Source organism: Myotis myotis, unplaced genomic scaffold (assembly GCF_014108235.1).
Source record: "Myotis myotis isolate mMyoMyo1 unplaced genomic scaffold, mMyoMyo1.p scaffold_m19_p_19, whole genome shotgun sequence".
NCBI classification, from domain to species: Eukaryota; Metazoa; Chordata; class Mammalia; order Chiroptera; family Vespertilionidae; genus Myotis; species Myotis myotis.
The window spans coordinates 209,661-229,177 of record NW_023416323.1 but is presented as its reverse complement, the minus strand read 5'-3'; the positions used below and the strand labels follow the sequence as shown (position 1 = coordinate 229,177).

At 56.6% G+C, this 19,517-nt stretch overlaps 1 protein-coding gene across 5 annotated transcripts; it reads left to right on the top strand.

The window, feature by feature from the left end:
* The first annotated feature begins 9,602 nt into the window (after positions 1–9,602).
* On the top strand, positions 9,603–19,517 carry KLC3 (kinesin light chain 3). 5 transcript variants are annotated; one of them, XM_036345963.1, is made up of 13 exons: positions 9,603–9,715; positions 14,580–14,845; positions 15,278–15,508; positions 15,779–15,848; positions 16,182–16,401; positions 16,757–16,844; positions 16,919–17,020; positions 17,480–17,653; positions 18,358–18,448; positions 18,529–18,569; positions 18,668–18,774; positions 18,945–19,008; positions 19,309–19,517. In XM_036345963.1, the coding sequence occupies exons 2-13, from the start codon at positions 14,588–14,590 to the stop codon at positions 19,378–19,380; spliced, it is 1,518 nt and encodes a 505-aa protein (XP_036201856.1). In that variant the 5' UTR covers positions 9,603–9,715; positions 14,580–14,587; the 3' UTR covers positions 19,381–19,517. The 5 variants fall into 5 exon arrangements, 4 of the variants coding, with proteins under 4 accessions (XP_036201856.1, XP_036201857.1, XP_036201858.1 ...); XM_036345964.1 differs by lacking the exon at positions 9,603–9,715 and adding an exon at positions 13,976–14,268 and having other exon boundaries at positions 15,782–15,848; XM_036345965.1 differs by lacking the exon at positions 9,603–9,715 and adding an exon at positions 13,977–14,268 and having other exon boundaries at positions 18,668–18,764; positions 18,944–19,008.

Below are 19,517 nucleotides of genomic sequence, written 5' to 3'. Positions count from 1 at the left end.
TAATTATAACCTGGCGGCTCGGGTGTCCGGGGGCCTCGCCTCCTTACAAGGGCAGCCGAGGCCCCGGGAGGCCGCCCCACCCCCAGGGGACGGGCGGCGACTCCGCGGAGACCTCGGAGCCCCGCGGGGAAGATGCGGGCGGAGCAGGCGCTCTGGGCGCCTCGGCTGGGACCTGGGGCGGAGGAGGGGCGGCTGTGCAGCGGGGAGGCGCGGGGGGACCTGCTCCTCCGCCTGGGAGGCGCCAAGATTGCGGGGCCAGCGGGGCGGGCGCAGGGAGCGCCCGGGATGGCAAAGAAGAGACGCGCCCTTCCCTGGGGCCCCGTCCCTCTGGGGTTCATCCCTGAGGCTCCCAGGCAGGTGGGGGCTGAACCAGGGAGAAGGGTGCTCTCCGCTCTCCCCGGACTCCTGGTGGGGAGCGGGGGGCCTAGAAAACGCTTCCTTGAGGCCCAGACCCTGGTCTCTCCTCCACCTGTCCCTTCCCAGCAAAGTCAGCGTGCAAGGGCCTCCTGCGTGGTTAGGGAAGCCGAGGCCCGAGGCCCGGGGACTAAAAGGAACTGGGCTGGAATCATTATGCATTTAAAATATATATATAGTATAATATGCTAATTAGACCGGACTTCGGACAACCTTCTGGAGGAAGCCGGGCTGCAAGGGAAACAGGTCCCAGGTGCCAGAGGGAAGCTGGTGCCTGGGGGTGGGGGTGGGGAGGCCTACTCTTGCACGAATTTCATGCATCGAGCCTCTAGTATATATATTATTGACTTCAGAGAGAAAGGGAGGGAGAGAGAGAGAGAGAGAGAGAGAGAGAGAGAGAGAGAGAGAGAGAGAGAGAGAAACGTCAGGGATGAGAGAGAAGCATTGATCGGCTGCCTCCTGCACGCCCCCCACCGGGCACCCAGCGGGGCATGTGCCCTGAGGGAGGATGGACCATGACCTCCTGGCTCAGCCACTAAGCCGCCTGGCCGGGCTCGTCACACATTTATCATGGTAACATGCATGCCCTCACTGCGGACACAGCAGGGCCCCACCCCCTGGGGGGAGTGACAGTGAACAGCATGTTGTCCTGTGGGGGCAACAGGACTTTGAAGGAACATGAGAGAGGGTAAGGGGTGAGCGGTGGCACAGCCGGGGAGGGGAGGGGAGGCCAGGCCTCTGGGAGGTGACACTGGTGCAGAGACCTGAGGGAGCCAACCATGAGGGGAATCTGGAAGGGAAGCAGCAGGTGCAAAGGCCCGGGGGTGGGCGTGGCTTGGCGTATTTGAGAGGCAGGGAGGATGTCCAGGGCTGGCCCAGCTGGGCCAGAGGGAAGAGTGGGAGGGAGAACAGGAGGCTGGAGAGGGGACAGGAGCAGACCTGTGCGGCCCTAGGGGCCGTGGGGGAGTTTCCAGCCCCTGTGAGAGGGAGCTGAGCCTCAGGGCTGTGAGCAGGGGAGAAACGGGACCCAGACACATCATACAACTGGTGGGTGGCACAGCTCAGGCCCCTGGGCCCCTGATAAGCCCTTAGAGCAGCGGTTCTCAACCTGTGGGTCGCGACCCTTTTGGGGGTCGAACAACCCTTTCACAGGGGTCGCCTAAGACCATCGGAAAACACACATATAATTACATATTGTTTTTGTGATTAATCACTATGCTTTAATTATGTTCAATTTGTAACAATGAAAATACATCCTGCATTGATATTTACATTACAATTCATAACAGTAGCAAAATTACAGTTTATGAAGTAGCAACGAAAATAATTTTATGGTTGGGGGTCACCACAACATGAGGAACTGTATTAAGGGGTCGCGGCATTAGGAAGGTTGAAAACCACTGCTTTAGAGAGACATTTGGTGCTCTTTCTGGCCACACAGCTCTGAAAGCCCTTTCTATGTTTGGGAAGTTCACCACCCTATGGAGGCCTCCTTTGGAGAAGCCAACAATTCTAGAAACTTGGTTTCCCAGAAACCTCTGCAGTTAGTCCACTCTGGACATTAAGGCTCAGAGAGGTTAAGTGATTTGCCCAACGTCACACAGCTGGAACGGAGCAGAACTGAAAGACAAACTGGCTCAGGGCTGTGGAGACTGGGTTCAGGCTTTGGTGAAAATCGTTTCTAGGCCTCTCGACAACGTCAGACTCCGTCGTCAACCCAGAGTCCCTTTGCAGGTTTTCAGGCCCTGATCATTTGTACTCACTTCCCCTTTATCACTCCAGCAGTCTGGCTTCAGGCTCCAAGCACTTTATGTGTATTAATCAGTGTGATTTCCCAACAGTCCTATGAAGTGGGTACTGCAATTTTACAAATCAGGAAAGCGAAGCCCAGAGAGGTCAAGACATTTGCCCAAAGTCACACAGCTGAGGAGTAGCAGAGTTAGGCTAGACCAGATAGTCCGTCCCTGAGTTTGTATTCATAATCCCTCCAGGTCCTACCTCTTTATGCCGAGGCCCCATTTTACAGAGAAGGGATTCTGAGGCTGAAAAGGGCAAGGAAGTGGCTCAAAGGCACAGCTGGCATTCCGGAATGCCAGAGCCTGCACACTTCCCTGCACCCCCAAGGCCCTGGCATTGCAGAGCAACCTGCTTCCGAACCCTCTCTGTTTCCTACCATCTTCTCTGTCCCAACTCTCCCCAACTCTCCCCTGAGGAGGTGGCTGCCACAGTCCCCCATGGCCCAATCCTGGTGGTCCCTGATGCCATCTGATTCAGGGAAGACAAAGGTAAATCCAAGCCAGCCCCAGAGCCAGAGAGTTAGGAACCTGCCCGTTACTTCTTGTTCTTGGAGAGCAAGGCCGGGCCTGCAGCAGCCCTGCAATTAACTGGCTGCCAGGCCCCTGTGGGGGTGGGGTGGGGGAAGACAGGCAAATCAGATAGTCTTTCATGACTCCCCTCCTGCCATCCAAATCAATATTTTTCAATTTAGCTACACATTGTCCTCTAGGTGTTGCTTTAGTTGCACCTCAGGGTTTTTGGTTTGGTTTGGTTTGGTTGTTTTCCATTCTGTTATTCCAAATTTATTATTTACATTGAAAATGTTATATTTGCAGTGAATGGGTGGTCACATCTATTCATATTTTAGTTTCTTTTTACATATATATATATTTATTGATTGATTTCAGAGAGGAAGGAAGTGGAATAGAGAGATAGAAACATCAATGATGAGAGAGAATCATTGATTGGCTGCCTCCCATATTTTCATTTCTTAAAGTTACCTTTTTATTGCCCTAACTGGTTTGGCTCAGTGGATAGAGCATCGGCCTGCGGACTGAAAGGTCCCAGGTTTGATTCCGATCAAGGGCATGTACCTTGGTTGCGGGCACATCTCCAGTAGGGGGTGTACAGGAAGCAGCTGATCGATGTTTCTCTCTCATCGATGTTTTTAACTCTCTATCCTTCTCCCTTCCTCTCTGTAAAAAATCAATAAAATATATTTTTTAAAAAAGTTACCTTTTTATTGAGATATAACCATTCACTGAAGTGCCCTAAATCTTAAAATCAATGAACATTTATTTTATTTTTTGTTAATCCTCACCAGAGGATATTTTTCCATTTTTTAAAGAGAGAATGGAAGGGAGGGGGAGAGACAGAGAGAGAGAAATATTGACGTGAAAGAGACCATCAATTGGTTGCCCTGCGTGTGCCCCGGCCCAGGCTGGCGATCGAGCCTGCAATCAGGTGCGTGCCCTTGACCAGAAATAAACCCTCAGCCCTTCAGTCCACAGGCCAGCGCTCTATCCACGGAGCCAAACCGGCTAAGGCAATAAACGTTTATATACCTGCACACCTGAGTAACCACCACCAAAGAGAATATTCCCCGCGCCCTGAAAAGCTCTCTCTTGCCCCTTCCAGTCAATGTCCCCTCTCTTTTTCCAAAGGAACCACTATCCTGCCTTTTAACACCAGGCATTAGCTTTGCCTGTTATTGGACTTTACATAAACAGAATCATACAGGATGCCCTCTCTTTGGTCTGATTTCTTTTCTTTTTTAAAAAAATATATTTTATTGATTTTTTACAGAGAGGAAGGGAGAGGAATAAAGAATTAGAAACATCAACGAGAGAGAAACATTGATCAGCTGCCTCCGTGTGCATGCCTCCTACTGGGGATGTGCCCGCAACCAAGGTACATGTCGTTGACGGGAATCGAACTTGAGACCTTCAGTCCCCAGGCCGACGCTCTATCCACTGAGCCAAACCAGTCAGGGCTGATTTCCTTTTTGTTGTTGTTGTTGATTTCAGAGAGGAAGGAAGAGGGAGAGAGCGATAGAAGCATCCGTGATGGGAGAGAATCATGGTGGATTGGCTGCCTCCTGCAAGTCCCCCACCGGGGATCGAGCTCACAACCCGGGCAAGTGCCCCTGACTGGAATCAAACCCAGGACCCTTCAGTTCGCAGGCCGACACTCCATCCACTGAGCCAACCGACCAAGGCCTTTTTTTAAAATTTGTATCTGATTTCTTTTGAGCAACATTCTGTCTGTTGAGATTCATCTATATCGTCACATGCAGCAATAGGCTGTTCTTTATCGCGTTTTGTTATGTAGTCGGTTGATTATTGGTTACTTCTAAATACTTTCTAATTTTTGTTCTGGTTTCTACTTTGTCTTATGAATGGCTTTTAAAAATATTTTTTTTAAAATATATTTTATTGATTTTTTACAGAGAGGAAGGGAGAGAGATAGAGAGCCAGAAACATCGATGAGAGAGAAACATCAATCAGCTGCCTCCTGCACATCTCCCACTGGGGATGTGCCCGCAACCCAAGTACATGCCCTTGACCGGAATTGAACCTGGGACCTTTCAGTCCGCAGGCCGACGCTCTATCCACTGAGCCAAACCGGTTTCGGCATTAAAAATATTTTTATTAATGGATAAAAAATAATACATCACCCAAGAGAATAATATTCATCTGTTAAAAAGAATAAAACTAATCTGTATGTACTACTTTGGAACAATTGGCAAGTGTCTTAGTTCTTTCGGGCTGCTATCACACAGGCTGAGTGCCTTACTTTGTAAATTTTTTAAAAAGTGTGTGTGTGTGGGGGGGGGGTGCTTTTTAAAAAAAAATGTGGCAAAGAGGTGAAAATAGAAAAGATCCCAACCCATCCACCCATTTTTCTGACATGGCAAACTGAGGCCTGAAGTGATAGGATGGGAGTTTTTGTTTTTTTTTTTTAATATATTTTATTGATTTTTTACAGAGAGGAAGGGAGAGAGATAGAGAGTTAGAAACATCAATGAGAAAGAAGCATCGATCAGCTGCCTCCTGCACATCTCCTACTGGGGATGTGCCCGCAACCCAGGTACATGCCCTTGACCGGAATCGAACCCGGGACCCTTCAGTCCGCAGGCCGACGCTCTATCCACTGAGCCAAACCGGTTTCGGCGATAGGATGGGAGTTTTATTGAATGCCTTTTTGGCTACGGTCTTGGGCAAGAGATTTCTCCTCTCTGAGCCTCAGTTCCTCCCTGTTTATAGGGGGCCAGTAACAGTGCCTCCCTCCGGGGGCAGCTGCACGGATTCAGGGGCTCTGCTGCTCCTTGGCTCTGTGATGTCAGACAAATTACTTGACTTCTCTGTGCCTCATCTTCTCCTCCTGTGGAATGGGGTAATTATAGCGCCCTATCAGGTTGACTGGGGATTAACAGAGTTAATTTATAAGACTTGGCATAGGGCCTGTCCTGGGTAAGAACTTAACATACTCCAGCCCTTGTTGGTGTGTAAAATTGCTTGGCACAGGCAGGGGCAGCCTAAAGAAATGGTCACCTTAGTCAACATTTTCTTCTTTCAGCCTTTGTCTCATTTAATATTCACCACTATGCTATGTAATGAGTGTGATCATCCCAGCTTTTAGATAGACTAGAGGCCCGGTGCACGAAATTTGTGCACAGGTAGGGTCCCTAGGCCTGGCTGGCGATCAGGCCCAATCAGGGCCTTCCTTCGTTCCACGCCGCCCCCTGGTGGTCAGCGCATGTCATAGCGGGTGGCCGAACTCCCAGTCAGTCAAATTCCCTAGGGGACAATTTGCATATTAGCCTTTTATTATGTAGGATGAGGAAATAGATGCTCAGAAAATCATTGCTTGCCCCAAGTTACATGGAAAGTAAATGGCAACAGGAGATTTCTTTTTAAAGTATATTTTTATTGACTTCAGAGAGGGAGAGGGCGAAAGAGATAGAAACATCAATGATGAGAGAGAATCATTGATTGGCTGCCTCCTGCACGTCCCCCACTGGGGATCCACCCTGCAACCCAGGCGTGTGCCCTGACCAGGAATCAAACCGTAACCTCCTGGTTCATAGGTTGACGCTCAACCACTGAGCCACGCTGCCTGGGCTACAACAGGAGAATTTGAACTCAGATCTACCTGGCTCCAACTCCCTCCCACAGGCCCCGACCCGCACCCACACACACAGTGTTTTCCATGCGATGCTCTGAGCTAAGCCTTTCACAGGGATTACCCATTAATCCCACGACAGCGTCACAGAGGAGGCTGCCCTTGTGAGTCCTGTGCTACAGACCAGGAACGTAAGGACCAGAGAGGTTAGTTCCTGGCTCAGGGGTCACACCGCCAGCGAATGACGCAGCAGGGCTTTGCACCTGGGCCGCCTGGCTGCAGGCCTTGCACTTCCTCCTAACGAGGGTGTGGCGGGTCCAGAACCACCGCCCAGTGTCCTGAGGCCAAAAGAGTTGGGAGTGAGGGGCTCAGCTGCCCCCTTACACCATCTTCCCTAAAAGTCTGGAGCCCTGGCAGGTGTGCTCAGTGGTTAGAGCATCAGCCTGTGCACCAAAGGTTTTCGGGTTCGATTCCCAGTCAAGGGCATGTACCTGAATTGTGGGTTCACGCCCTGTCCCCCTCGTCGGGTGAGTCCGGGAGGCAACTAGTCGATATGCCTCTCTCACATCGATGTTTCTCTCTCTCTCTCCATCCTTCCCTTCCAATCCCTTTGAAAAGCAATGAAAAAAGTATCCTCTGGTGAAGGTGAACAAAATCATCATCACCATCCTCATCTGGAGAAGTTAGACTGCGAATCTGAGTTTTGGTTTCCATCGTTGAACCAGCACCCGCCCGCTGAGTGCCTTCCCTGTGTTTGGCTGGTGTTGGGGACACAATAGTGAGTCCAGCGTGGGGGACGATGACCCGCAGTGGGCAGGGCTGGGATGTGGGTCCCAGGTGGCTGCAGGAGCCCAGAAGGGACGCCTCAGGAAGCCTGTGGCGGTCAGAGACAGCTCCCAAAGGAGGGAGCCTGTGCACTGGGGCGTGGAGAACTGGTATGAAGCGGCTTGGGGCCTGGTCCACGGGCCAGCAGCGCCCCCTGCTGGATACGTTCTGTAGTGCAGGGACCCGTCTTCTGCAGGGGTTCAGGAAGGCTCGCCTTGAGCCATTTTCTGTGACGCTAGAACATGTGAGCCCTGTCTGGACCAATTTACGTTTCTAGGACTTGATTCGGTTAACCAATCACTCAACAAACATTTATTGAGCACCTACGTTGCGTCATCTCTTCTAGTGCTAAAGATACAGTGCTGGCCCTCGCTGGATAACTCAGGTGGTTAGAACGTAGGCATGATTGGCCAGGTTGAGGGTTCCATCCCTGGTCAGGGTACATGCCTCTCTCTGTCCCTCTCCCTTCCTCTTTCTCTAAAAAAAAAAAAAAAAAAAAAAAAAAAAAAAAAAAAAAAATCAATAAAGAGTATTTTTAAAAAACCCCAAGAATCAACCATTGAATACATAAACAAGTGGAACAACAGCCAGGCTGTTATAGCTCAGTCGATTGAGCATCGTCCCATGGACCAAGAAGTCCCGTCCGGGTTTGATTCCCAGTCAGGGCACATGCCCAGATTGCAAGCTCGATCCCCAGTAGGGGGTGTACACCAAGCAGCTGATCAATGTGCCTCTCTCATCGATGTTTCTCTCTTTCACTCCTTCTCCCTTCCTCTTGAAACCAGTAAAAATATTTAAAATAAATAAGCCCTAACCGGTTTGGCTCAGTGGATAGAGTGCCGGCCGGAGGACTGAAGGGTCCCAGATTCAATTCTGGTCATGTACCTTGGTTGTGGGCACATCCCCAGTAGGGGGAGTGCAGGAGGCAGCTGATTGATGTTTCTCTCTCATCGATGTTTCTCTCTATCCCTCTCCTTTCTTCTCTGTAAAAAAATCAATAAAATAAAATAATAAAAATAAAATAAATAAATAAATTTTTTTAAAAAGTACGGAGTTTCTTGATCTTACAACCCTCTCCAGCTACTGATCCATTTCTGCCTTCTTAAAAAAGAAAAAGAAAAAGTGGAACAACAAATCAATGCTTCTCTTTCTCTCTCTGAAATCAATCAATCAATCAATCAATCAAAAGTTACAGGGCTGCTGAAACCGGTTTGGCTCAGTGGATAGAGCGTCGGCCTGCGGACTGAAAGGTCCCAGGTTCGATTCCGGTCAAGGGCATGTACCTTGGTTGCGGGCACATCCCTAGTAGGAGATGTGTAGGAGGCAGCTGATCGATGTTTCTCTCTCATCGATGTTTCTAACTCCCTATCTCTCTCCCTTCCTCTCTGTAAAAAATCAATAAAATATATTAAAAAAAAAAAAAAAAAGTTACAGGGCTGCCCAGACGCATGGCTCAGTGGTTGAGCATCAACCTATGAACCAGGAGGTCACGGTTCAATTCCCAGTCAGGGCACATGCCTCTGTTGCGGGCTCGATCCCCAGTAGGATTGAGGGGGCGTGCAAGAGGTAGCCGATCAATGATTCTCTCTCATCATTGATGTTTCTATCTCTCTCTCTCCCTTTCTGATATCAATAAAAAAATTTTTTTTTTTAAAAAAGAGACAATGCTGACCATACAGAGCCCTATCTTCAGGAGCTGACATTCTGGGGGGAGAGGTGGGGACAATAATATCATACATGCAATCAGTAGCTAATATTTGCTAAATGCTTCCTAACCATTTATTAACTCATCCTATCCTCACGGCCTTTGACTATCCCCATTTTACAGATGAGGAAATACGAGGCACAGGGGGGTTAAGTTACTTGCCCAAGACCTGCACAGCTAAGTGCTGCAATGAGATTTGAACCCAGAGCCCAAATTTTAGCCATTACATCACCTCCCCTCACAATAACGTGCTGTAACGTCATAATGTGATATATGACATGAAATAATATATCATTTAGGCCCTAAAAAGTTTGTGAACCAAATCAAGAAGGGAAAGGAGGCAGCGTTTTTGTGGGAGGCTGTCATTTAGGAGGGGCAATCAGGGGAGGCCTCTCGGAGGAAGCGGCCTTTGCGAAGAGACCAGACAAATGGTGACATGTATGAGAAGAGAGGTCCAGGCTGGAGTCGCAACCAAGGCAAAGGCCCAGCGGCTGAAACTGCAAGAAGGCCCCGGGCCTGGGACCCAAAGTTTCCAAGATTCCGAGTTCTTGAGGTTCTGGATCACCGAGCCCCGTTTCCAGGCCTGGCGCACGCTGCACTCATCCTCAGGTTCGCCAGGCCCTGGAGGCTGCGGGCTGGGCGCCCGGAGGTGCTGCGGTTTCCGCGGGGCCCTCGCCACCGGCTAACCTTTCCCCGGGCGGTGGGCGGGGCCGGCCTCACCTGCGGGGGCGGAGCTCCGGCTGCCCCGCCCCTCGAGGACCCGCCCGCGGCCCGGGACGCGGGGCGCAGCTGGGAGCCGCGGGGTGCGCGCGGCTTTCGGGACACGGCCGGTGCAGCGCGCAGCGTGGGACCCGGAGCCGGCGCGCTCAGGTGGGCGCCGGGAGTGCAGGGCGAGGGCCCCGGGGGCCGCAGGATGGAGGCGGGGCGGGGGGTGAGGCTGGGCCCGGCGCACCGCTGGGCCCGCTGGCCTGGCGACGGGGACCGGCCTGCGGGCCCCTGGACGCCCCCTGCCCCGCCCTGGGGCTCGCCGGGCTCTGGAGGCCCAGCTGGGGCCGCGTCCCCCCCCACCCCCCCACCCCCCCACCCCGTGCGCAGGTAAACAGGAGCGAGGGCGGGGCTTAGGAGGAGGGGGGTGGCCCTGCTGGGAAGCTGGGGTGCACGGGGCTGGGCTGGCTGGACAGGGGTAAGTTGACGGGGACCTCTTGCCTGCGAGCGCGCATATGGAGATAGCGTGTGCGTGTGTGTGAGATGGTGTAGGAGGCTCAGGTGTGTGAGAGATGGTGTAGGAAGCTCAGGTGTGTGAGATGGTGTAGGAAGCTCAGGTGTGTGTGATGGTGTAGGAAGCTCAGGTGTGTGTGATGGTGTAGGAAGCTCAGGTGTGTGTGATGGTGTAGGAAGCTCAGGTGTGTGAGATGGTGTAGGAAGCTCAGGTGTGTGTGATGGTGTAGGAAGCTCAGGTGTGTGTGATGGTGTAGGAAGCTCAGGTGTGTGTGATGGTGTAGGAGGCTCAGGTGTGTGTGATGGTGTAGGAGGCTCAGGTGTGTGTGATGGTGTAGGAAGCTCAGGTGTGTGTGATGGTGTAGGAAGCTCAGGTGTGTGTGATGGTGTAGGAAGCTCAGGTGTGTGTGATGGTGTAGGAAGCTCAGGTGTGTGAGATGGTGTAGGAAGCTCAGGTGTGTGTGATGGTGTAGGAAGCTCAGGTGTGTGTGATGGTGTAGGAAGCTCAGGTGTGTGAGATGGTGTAGGAAGCTCAGGTGTGTGTGATGGTGTAGGAAGCTCAGGTGTGTGCAGAGATGGTGTAGGAGGCTCAGGTGTGTGAGATGGTGTAGGAAGCTCAGGTGTGTGTGATGGTGTAGGAAGCTCAGGTGTGTGTGATGGTGTAGGAAGCTCAGGTGTGTGTGATGGTGTAGGAAGCTCAGGTGTGTGAGATGGTGTAGGAGGCTCAGGTGTGTGTGATGGTGTAGGAAGCTCAGGTGTGTGTGATGGTGCAGGAAGCTCAGGTGTGTGAGATGGTGTAGGAGGCTCAGGTGTGTGTGATGGTGTAGGAGGCTCAGGTGTGTGAGATGGTGTAGGAGGCTCAGGTGTGTGTGATGGTGTAGGAAGCTCAGGTGTGTGAGATGGTGTAGGAGGCTCAGGTGTGTGTGATGGTGTAGGAAGCTCAGGTGTGTGTGATGGTGCAGGAAGCTCAGGTGTGTGAGATGGTGTAGGAGGCTCAGGTGTGTGTGATGGTGTAGGAGGCTCAGGTGTGTGCAGAGATGGTGTAGGAGGCTCAGGTGTGTGAGATGGTGTAGGAAGCTCAGGTGTGTGTGATGGTGTAGGAAGCTCAGGTGTGTGAGATGGTGTAGGAAGCTCAGGTGTGTGAGATGGTGTAGGAAGCTCAGGTGTGTGTGATGGTGTAGGAAGCTCAGGTGTGTGTGATGGTGTAGGAAGCTCAGGTGTGGTGTGATGGTGTAGGAAGCTCAGGTGTGTGTGATGGTGTAGGAAGCTCAGGTGTGTGATGGTGTAGGAAGCTCAGGTGTGTGTGATGGTGTAGGAAGCTCAGGTGTGTTGATGGTGTAGGAAGCTCAGGTGTGTGTGATGGTGTAGGAAGCTCAGGTGTGTGTGATGGTGTAGGAAGCTCAGGTGTGTGTGATGGTGTAGGAAGCTCAGGTGTGTGTGATGGTGTAGGAAGCTCAGGGGTGTGTGATGGTGTAGGAAGCTCATGTATATGAGATGGTGTAGGAGGCTCAGGTGTGTGCAGAGATGGTGTAGGAGGCTCAGGTGTGTGCAGAGATGGTGTAGGAAGCTCAGGTGTGTGAGATGGTGTAGGAGGCTCAGGTGTGTGAGATGGTGCAGGAAGCTCAGGTGTGTGTGATGGTGCAGGAAGCTCAGGTGTGTGAGATGGTGTAGGAGGCTCAGGTGTGTGTGATGGTGCAGGAAGCTCAGGTGTGGTGTGATGGTGTAGGAGGCTCAGGTGTGTGTGATGGTGTAGGAGGCTCAGGTGTGTGTGATGGTGTAGGAAGCTCAGGTGTGTGTGATGGTGTAGGAGGCTCAGGTGTGTGTGATGGTGTAGGAAGCTCAGGTGTGTGTGATGGTGCAGGAAGCTCAGGTGTGTGAGATGGTGTAGGAGGCTCAGGTGTGTGTGATGGTGTAGGAAGCTCAGGTGTGTGAGATGGTGTAGGAGGCTCAGGTGTGTGAGATGGTGTAGGAAGCTCAGGTGTGTGTGATGGTGTAGGAGGCTCAGGTGTGTGCAGAGATGGTGTCAGGCTGTAGGTGTGGGTGTAGAGGGGAGATGAACTGTTCGCGTGGCCATGGGAGGGCGTACAGGGACTGTGTGAATGACGTGGAAATGTGGGCTACCTCTGACGGTGTTTGTGACGCCCTGCATGTGTGCGCTGTGTGTATGGGAGGAAGTTGAACTGCTTATAGAATTAAGTGTGAGTGTGAACAAGAGGTTGCAGGGCTGTACAATGGGAGGGTGGCAGGGGGGTGTGCGACAGGATGGCCGTGTGGGGTGTGACTATGGGGCTATGCACACGGCTGAGCACGTGAAGGGGGGTTGCTGCTTGGGGGACCGTGTGAGTGTGGGAGCTGGTGTGCGTTGTGGGAACAGCCCCCGTGCTGGGCGGCTGTGCGTTCGCTGTGGCTGTTACTGTGGGCGTCATTCGGGCGGTGGGTGATGCCGGCGAGGCCGTGTGTGGAGCATTCGGCTTAGCTGCCTGAGATTGTGCGTGAGGTTGTATAAATCAGCGAAATGGTGCGAGTCCTGGTTGTGGTTGTCAAATGGCTCTCAAACTTGTGTGATTGTGTTTGGCTGTGTCTGGGGCTTGTGTGTGAGGTGTGAGGCTAAGGATGGTGTGACACACACACACATACATGTGGAAAGGGACTGACACATGCGCAGACGTATCCGTTGAGGGTGATGAGAGCCTGTGGTCCATAAGTCCCACAGGACCACATGCTGCCCTGACCGCGGGTCTCCGTGTATATGAGTGTGAACTTGCGAGCAGGTGCAGGCACGGCGGGGCTGCTCGTGGGGGCTGGACAGTGGTTGAGTGAAGTGTCCTCAGAGGCTGTGTCGGAAACTGTGGCACTGCCTCTGGGCGTCTCCACCGCCGTCTGTGGCCTGCGCACCCACTTGTGACAGCCTGGGTGAGTTCAGGGGCCATTTGCACACCCATGTCTGGCGCTCGGGGTGTGTAGCTGTGTGTGCCACGTGCAGGGGCACACATCCCTGGCCAGCCCGGCAAGGGGTTGGGGTGTTGGAGAAAGGGGGGAAGATGGTGACGAGTCCGTCATCTGGGAGCGTGTGCGCAGGGAGGGGGCGCTGGGCAGGCAGTGGGGGCCGGCTGCTGGCGGGACTGTCCGAGTGCGGGCGAGAGAGTTCGTCTCCGTGTTGTGTGTTGGCTTTTATATCTGAGGGGAAAGCATACCAGCGCATTGGGCTGTCTCCGAGAGGGGAGCGCATGGGTGTTTGCCCGCGTCAGGGTGCTGTGTTCTGAAAGGAAAGAGTGGATGCGTGTGGTGTGTTTTCGAGGAGGAAGAGAGTGTCCAGAATGTGTTATATTTCTGAGAGGAGAATGTGTCGTACTTTGTATTTCTTTTTGTTTTTATTTGTATTGATTTCAGAGAGGAAGGGAGATAGAAACATCGCTGATGAGAGAGAATCATTCATCAGCTGCCTCCTGCACACCCTCCACCAGGGATCGAGCCCGCAACCCGGGCATGTGCCCTTGACCAGAATTGAACCGTGACCTCCTGGTTCATAGGTCGATGCTCAACCACTGAGCCATGCTGGCCGGGCTGTATATCTAAGAACCCCTGCGGAGGGTGTGAGTTGTGTTTCTGAGAGGAGTGTGTGTATGTGTATGAGTGTGTGTGTGTGAGTGTGTATGTGTGTGAGTGTGTATGTGAGGGCTCCAGAGGCACCACCCACTGTGCACTGGCTTTGTCACCCACATACAGCCACACGAGGTACCACGTGTAAGACCCCCACCTGTTACGATCTGGGCCTCAGACCCTCAGCTGTCACATGGCCAGTGACATCCATGGGCCACGCCTGTCACATGTGTGTCCCAACACGCCTTGGGCTGGCTGGGCCTGTCGGCAGTGGAGGGCGGACCCCTGTTCCTTCAGGGTCTGTCAGCTCCTCAGGGCCCGGGAGCCCACACATGGGGTCCCCCTCGCCGACCCCCCATCTAGAGGCACCTCTGCTTCCGGCACCCCAGCCCCTCGGCCTTCGCCTCCTGCCCTACCTCCCAGCCCCAGCGGTCTGACTGGTTCGCAACAAAAACACCCTAAGAATGAGCTCACAGTGAGGCTGCCGCCTCCACACACCCCGCCCCACACGCCCAGCGGAGGAGGGCGCCTCCCGTTCCCGGTCACACAGCCCGGAGGTCGGGGCCAGGGGACCCGGGGCCCTTGGGGTGCTGAGGACGGGCCAGGTGAGCCGGGGCGGGTGGGCGGCCACACACCGGCGTTGCCCTCTTTGGGTTAGTCATACGTGGGTTTTGGAGTTGTTCTCAGGGCTGAGAACAGGCAAAGGTAGACTAGAATGTTCCCAGTTGCGGGCTGGCCGGGCTGGGTGTGGACCAGGGTGCTGGCGGGAAGCAGGAGGGTAGGGAGGCAGAGGGCTGGCGGGATGGCTCGAAAGGGAGGTAGCTGGGAGGGGCCCTGCTGGCCCAAATGGCGAGGAGCCTGAGGGTCCGGCTGGCCTGGCCTTGGCTGTGACTCCCCAATCCTGGCTGCCCCCCAGGAGCAGCAATGTCCGTGCAGGTGGCAGCCCCCGGAGGCGTGGGGCTGGGCCCAGAGCGCCTGAGCCCCGAGGAGCTGGTGCGGCAGACGCGACAAGTGGTGCAGGGGCTGGAGGCCCTCCGTGCAGAGCACCGGGGCCTGGCCGGCCACCTGGCGGAGGCCCTGGCAGGCCCGGGCCCGGGCGCTGGCCTGGAGCTGCTGGAAGAAAAGCAGCAGGTGGTGAGCCACTCGCTGGAAGCCATCGAGCTGGGGCTGGGTGAAGCCCAGGTATGAGGGGTCCAGCTCTGGGGGGAGGTCCGGGGAGGAGGGGCCATGTATGGGGGCGGTGAAGCCTGGGGTAGGTGAGACCTAGGGGAGCCAGGTTGGGAGAGGGGGACTCTAGGCCAGAGATGGGGTACCTGGGCAGCGTTGCAGGGCCCTTGAGTGTGACAAGTACCCCTGAACCTTCCATAGAACTGTGGGTCCCGGGGACACTTGGGGGAACATGGGGGGACGTGCAGTCCCTGGGCATCATTTGTGTGCCTGGGTGACATCAGAGGGGTCCCTGGGCAGGATTTGGGTCTGTCCCTGGCGGCCTCTGTGCCCCCTCGGAGTCGCCTAGAGGGCTCTCTGCGGAATCTGGGGGGTCCTGGGCTGGGGCGGGGGTGTCTGGCAGGGTAGGGACCGGGCCCCTGACTCTCGACCCCCTACCCCCGGCAGGTGCTGTTGGCCCTGTCGGCGCATGTGGGCGCCCTGGAGGCCGAGAAGCAGCGGCTGCGAGCGCAGGCCCGGCGGCTGGCCCAGGAGAACGTGTGGCTGCGGGAGGAGCTGGAGGAGACGCAGCGGCGGCTGCGGGCCAGCGAGGAGGCGGTGGCCCAGCTGGAGGAGGAGAAGAGCCACCTGGAGTTCCTGGGGCAGCTGCGCCAGTATGACCCCCCTGCGGACAGCCAGGTGCGCGGCCGGGCCGGGGGCCAGCACGCGCCAGGGCCCCGGCCCTCCTTAGATACCCATGGCTCCCCGTTCGCCACGGGGCCCAGTGTCCGAGGCCCTCAGAGACCCCCCAACCCACTGGACTTCCGCAGAAGCCCTCAGCTGTTCCTGCAGACCCTCACCAAGCCCTCGGGACACCCCGAGGCCCCTGACCACCACCCTGGGGTTCAGGACCCCCATCCCTGAAACTAATTCCCAACCGTGACTCCCCACGTCCTGTCCTCTCCGCAGCAGCCCGAGTCCCCCCGCCGCCGAGACAGCCTGGCCTCCCTGTTCCCCAGTGAGGAGGAGGAGAGGAGAGGTGGGTGTGGGTCCGTGTGACGGGGAGCTCAGCCATGGAGGACGAAAGGCTGAGCTGGGGAGGGACTGCTGGACCCCGAGGCCTCTGAGCAGGGGTTGGGGGGTCAGGCGGGGTGTCAGGAGGACGGAGCAGGTGGCCGTGGGGGCGACTGCGCGGTGAGGCTGGCGGTAGGTGCCTGTGTTCACATCCCAGGAGCTTGGGATCCCAACCTCAGAAGGCAGTGCAGGCCCATGGCCCCAGGGCAGCTGTAGCCCTGGGGGTCGGGGCATGTCCCTCGTGTGAGGCTGTGAGGGGACGGGAGGCCTCCAGTGACTGGGTACCTGCCACCCCCAGGTCCTGAGGCGGCGGGGGCCGCAGCGGCGCAGCAGGGGGGCTACGAGATCCCGGCCCGCCTTCGGACCCTGCACAACCTGGTGATCCAGTACGCGGGCCAGGGCCGCTATGAGGTGGCCGTGCCGCTGTGCCGCCAGGCCTTGGAGGACCTGGAGCGGAGCTCCGGCCACTGCCACCCCGACGTGGCCACCATGCTCAACATCCTGGCGCTGGTGTACCGGTGAGCCCGCGCCCGCTGTGCCCGAGGGGCCGCAGGGGCGGGAGCCACTGTTGGGTGGAAGCGGGGATCCTGGTGTCAGCTGGGGCGCTGGAGTGGTGGTGGGGAGGGGGACAGATCTGGGGAGGCCGCGTGGACCCAGGCAAAGAGGAGTCAGTGACTGTGGGTGACAGAGACCCCAACAGAGTGGGGACGATTCCTGGGGTGGCCAGAGGCTGGGCAGTGCTCTGGAGGTGCTAGACCTAGTAGGTGTGGGGAGACCCAGAAGGGACCCCCAAAGGGTGCCACTGTGCCTGGGTCAGCCCGGCCCCTGCTCCCCCACCCCGGCTGACCCCTCCATCCTTGCACTGCCCCACAGGGACCAGAACAAGTACAAGGAAGCCACAGACCTGCTCCACGACGCCCTGCAGATCCGGGAGCAGACACTGGGCCCCGAGCACCCCGCCGTGAGTGGGGCCCGGGAGGGAGGGAGGCCGGGGCTGTGCCTTCCTACCCCTGACCTGCCTCCCCGGCCCCGCAGGTGGCTGCCACCCTCAACAACCTGGCCGTCCTCTACGGAAAGCGCGGGCGGTTCCGGGAGGCCGAGCCCCTGTGCCAGCGCGCCCTGGAGATCCGCGAGAAGGTCCTGCCCTGCCCTGCCCAGCGCCCTGTCCCGAGGCCCCTCCCATTTGACCCTGAAATGTTCAATTCTGTGGCTCTGTGGCCCCAAACCTGTGAGCCCTGACCTTTTATGCCGCCTCACGGGGTGTTGTGAGCTAACAATTTAAGCCTAGAGCACCCATTCCCAGGAGCCACCGTGCTTGACCTGCCTGCCCTCCGTTTGACCTTCACTCCTGACTCTGACCTCTCCTAACTCACCTCTGTGCCCCAACCTGGTACAACCCCTCCTTGATAGAGTCATTTGAACCTGCATCCCAAGGTCCAGGTGGTTTCTGGACCACCGTGACCTCTGACCCAAGGACGCTCCAGTTGGGTGTAACTTCTGCCCACCCCCGTGCAATCCTCCACTTGGCTGCTGTGACCCCCGACGCGTGACCCCGGTGATGGCGTCACACGGCCTGCCCATCCCGATGACCCCTAGGTCCTGGGCGCCGACCACCCGGACGTGGCCAAGCAGCTCAACAACCTGGCGCTGCTGTGCCAGAACCAGGGCAAGTTCGAGGAGGTGGAGCGGCACTACGCCCGGGCCCTGAGCATCTACCAGGCCCTGGGCGGGCCCCACGACCCCAACGTGGCCAAGACCAAGAACAACCTGGTGAGGCCCTGGGTGGGGACGGGCACGTGCAGGGTGGGAGGCAGAGGCCAGGAGCCCCTCGCCAGGCCCGTGGAGAAGGGGCTCCGAGACCCCAGCTGGTGAGACCGGAAGCGGCAGGAACCAGGTCTGGTGCCAGGGACAGCCCCCAGGAAAGAAGCCGGAGACGGGCCGGAGCGGGAACAGCATCAGGCGTTTATTGAGCTTGGATCCCTTAGTGCTTCCCCTGCACCGTCCATTTGCTGCTGTTAATCCTCACCTGAGGATATATTTTCCATTGTTTTTTTTTGTGTGTGTTTTTTAAGAGAGAGTGGAGGGGAGGGAGGGAGGGAGGGGGAAGAGAGAGAAAGATCAATGTGAGAGACACATAGGCATCAAATCTGCAACACAAGCACGTGCCCTTCACCGGGAATTGAACCCGGACCTTACGGTGCATGGGCTGGTGTTCTAGCCACTGAGCACACCAGTCAGGGCCGCACCACCCATTTCTCAAAGGACTCTGGGAGGTAGGTGTTCTTGTGGCCCCATCTTGCAGATGAGGAAACAGAGGCACAAAGGAGAGCAGGGAACAGGCTGAGCCAGGAGGCCCCCTGCCCTGGCCACTGAGGCAGGAAGTGGTGGGCCTGGGCGGGAGCGGCCGGGCTGTGCCTGGTCCAGTGCGGGAGCTCCCGGGGCGGAGCCGAGGTCACCCGGCCACACCCCCGCAGGCCTCAGCCTACCTGAAGCAGAACAAGTACCAGCAAGCGGAAGAGCTGTACAAGGAGATCCTCAGCACCGAGGACCTGCCCGCCCCTCTCGGTGAGCCCCGCCCCCCTCCCCCCCCCCCCCCCCCCGGCCCTCTCAGCGTCCCCCCCACAATGCCCCCGTCTGTTCCCCAGGAGCCCCCAGCACAGGCAGGGCTGGTGACGCGGAACAACAGGTGAGGACGGGCTTTGCTCGGCTCCCGGGGGGGGGGGGGGGGGGGGGGGGGGGGGGCTGGATGGGGCGTGGGGACTGACTGTGCCCGGCGCCTCCCAGACCCTTCGCCGGAGCAGCTCCTTCTCCAAGCTCCGTGAGTCCATCCGGCGCGGAAGCGAGAAGCTGGTCTCCCGTCTCAGAGGCGAGGGGGCGGCGGGAGCAGCCGGGTGAGTGTTGGATCAGGTCAGTGAAGAGCCCCTATATCTGCAGCTCCCCCTCTCCTGCTCAAGAACCTTCCATGGCTCCCATCTCCCCTTGACATAGTCACACCCGGTTCTAGAGAGGTCTTCCCAGGGCGGGAGCCAGGCCCTCCCAGACTCACTCGCTCCCTCTGCAGGATGAAGAGAGCCGTGTCCCTCAGCACGCTGCATGTGGGTGGTGCCAGGGCTACTGGGGCCCAGGTGAGGAGAGACAGGGGCAGCTGGTCAAGGGTGGAATGGGGGCCATGCTGGCAGGCAAGGGGAGGGAAGGGACAGGCTGGCGTTGGGAGCCAGGGGTGGTAGATGGGAATGGACCACAGGACAGAATGGATGGATGGGCTTTACTTGGGGGTCAGGGGATGGACATGAGGTACAGGAGAATGAGCAATACAACCGCTGCAGTGGGCAGGCTGGCAGTCAGGGTGGGTAGCACTAGTGCAGCTGGAGCAGGTGTGTCCTGCCCTCGCCTTCCCGTCAGCCACCCCTTGTGCCTGTCCCCAGTTCCCCAACCAGCACCTGAGTGAGGCCTCTCGGACCCTCAGTGCCAGCACCCAGGACCTGGGCCCCCGCTAAAGTCCACAGGACCACATGCCTGCAGCTTCCACCAGAGGGGAGTCCGTTCATCTCCTTGCCTGGCGCCCTGGGGACACCCCGTGTATTGGGCTGCCATCTCCTCTGCTATTAAAGTTTGTCGATCTGGCCGCCAAGAA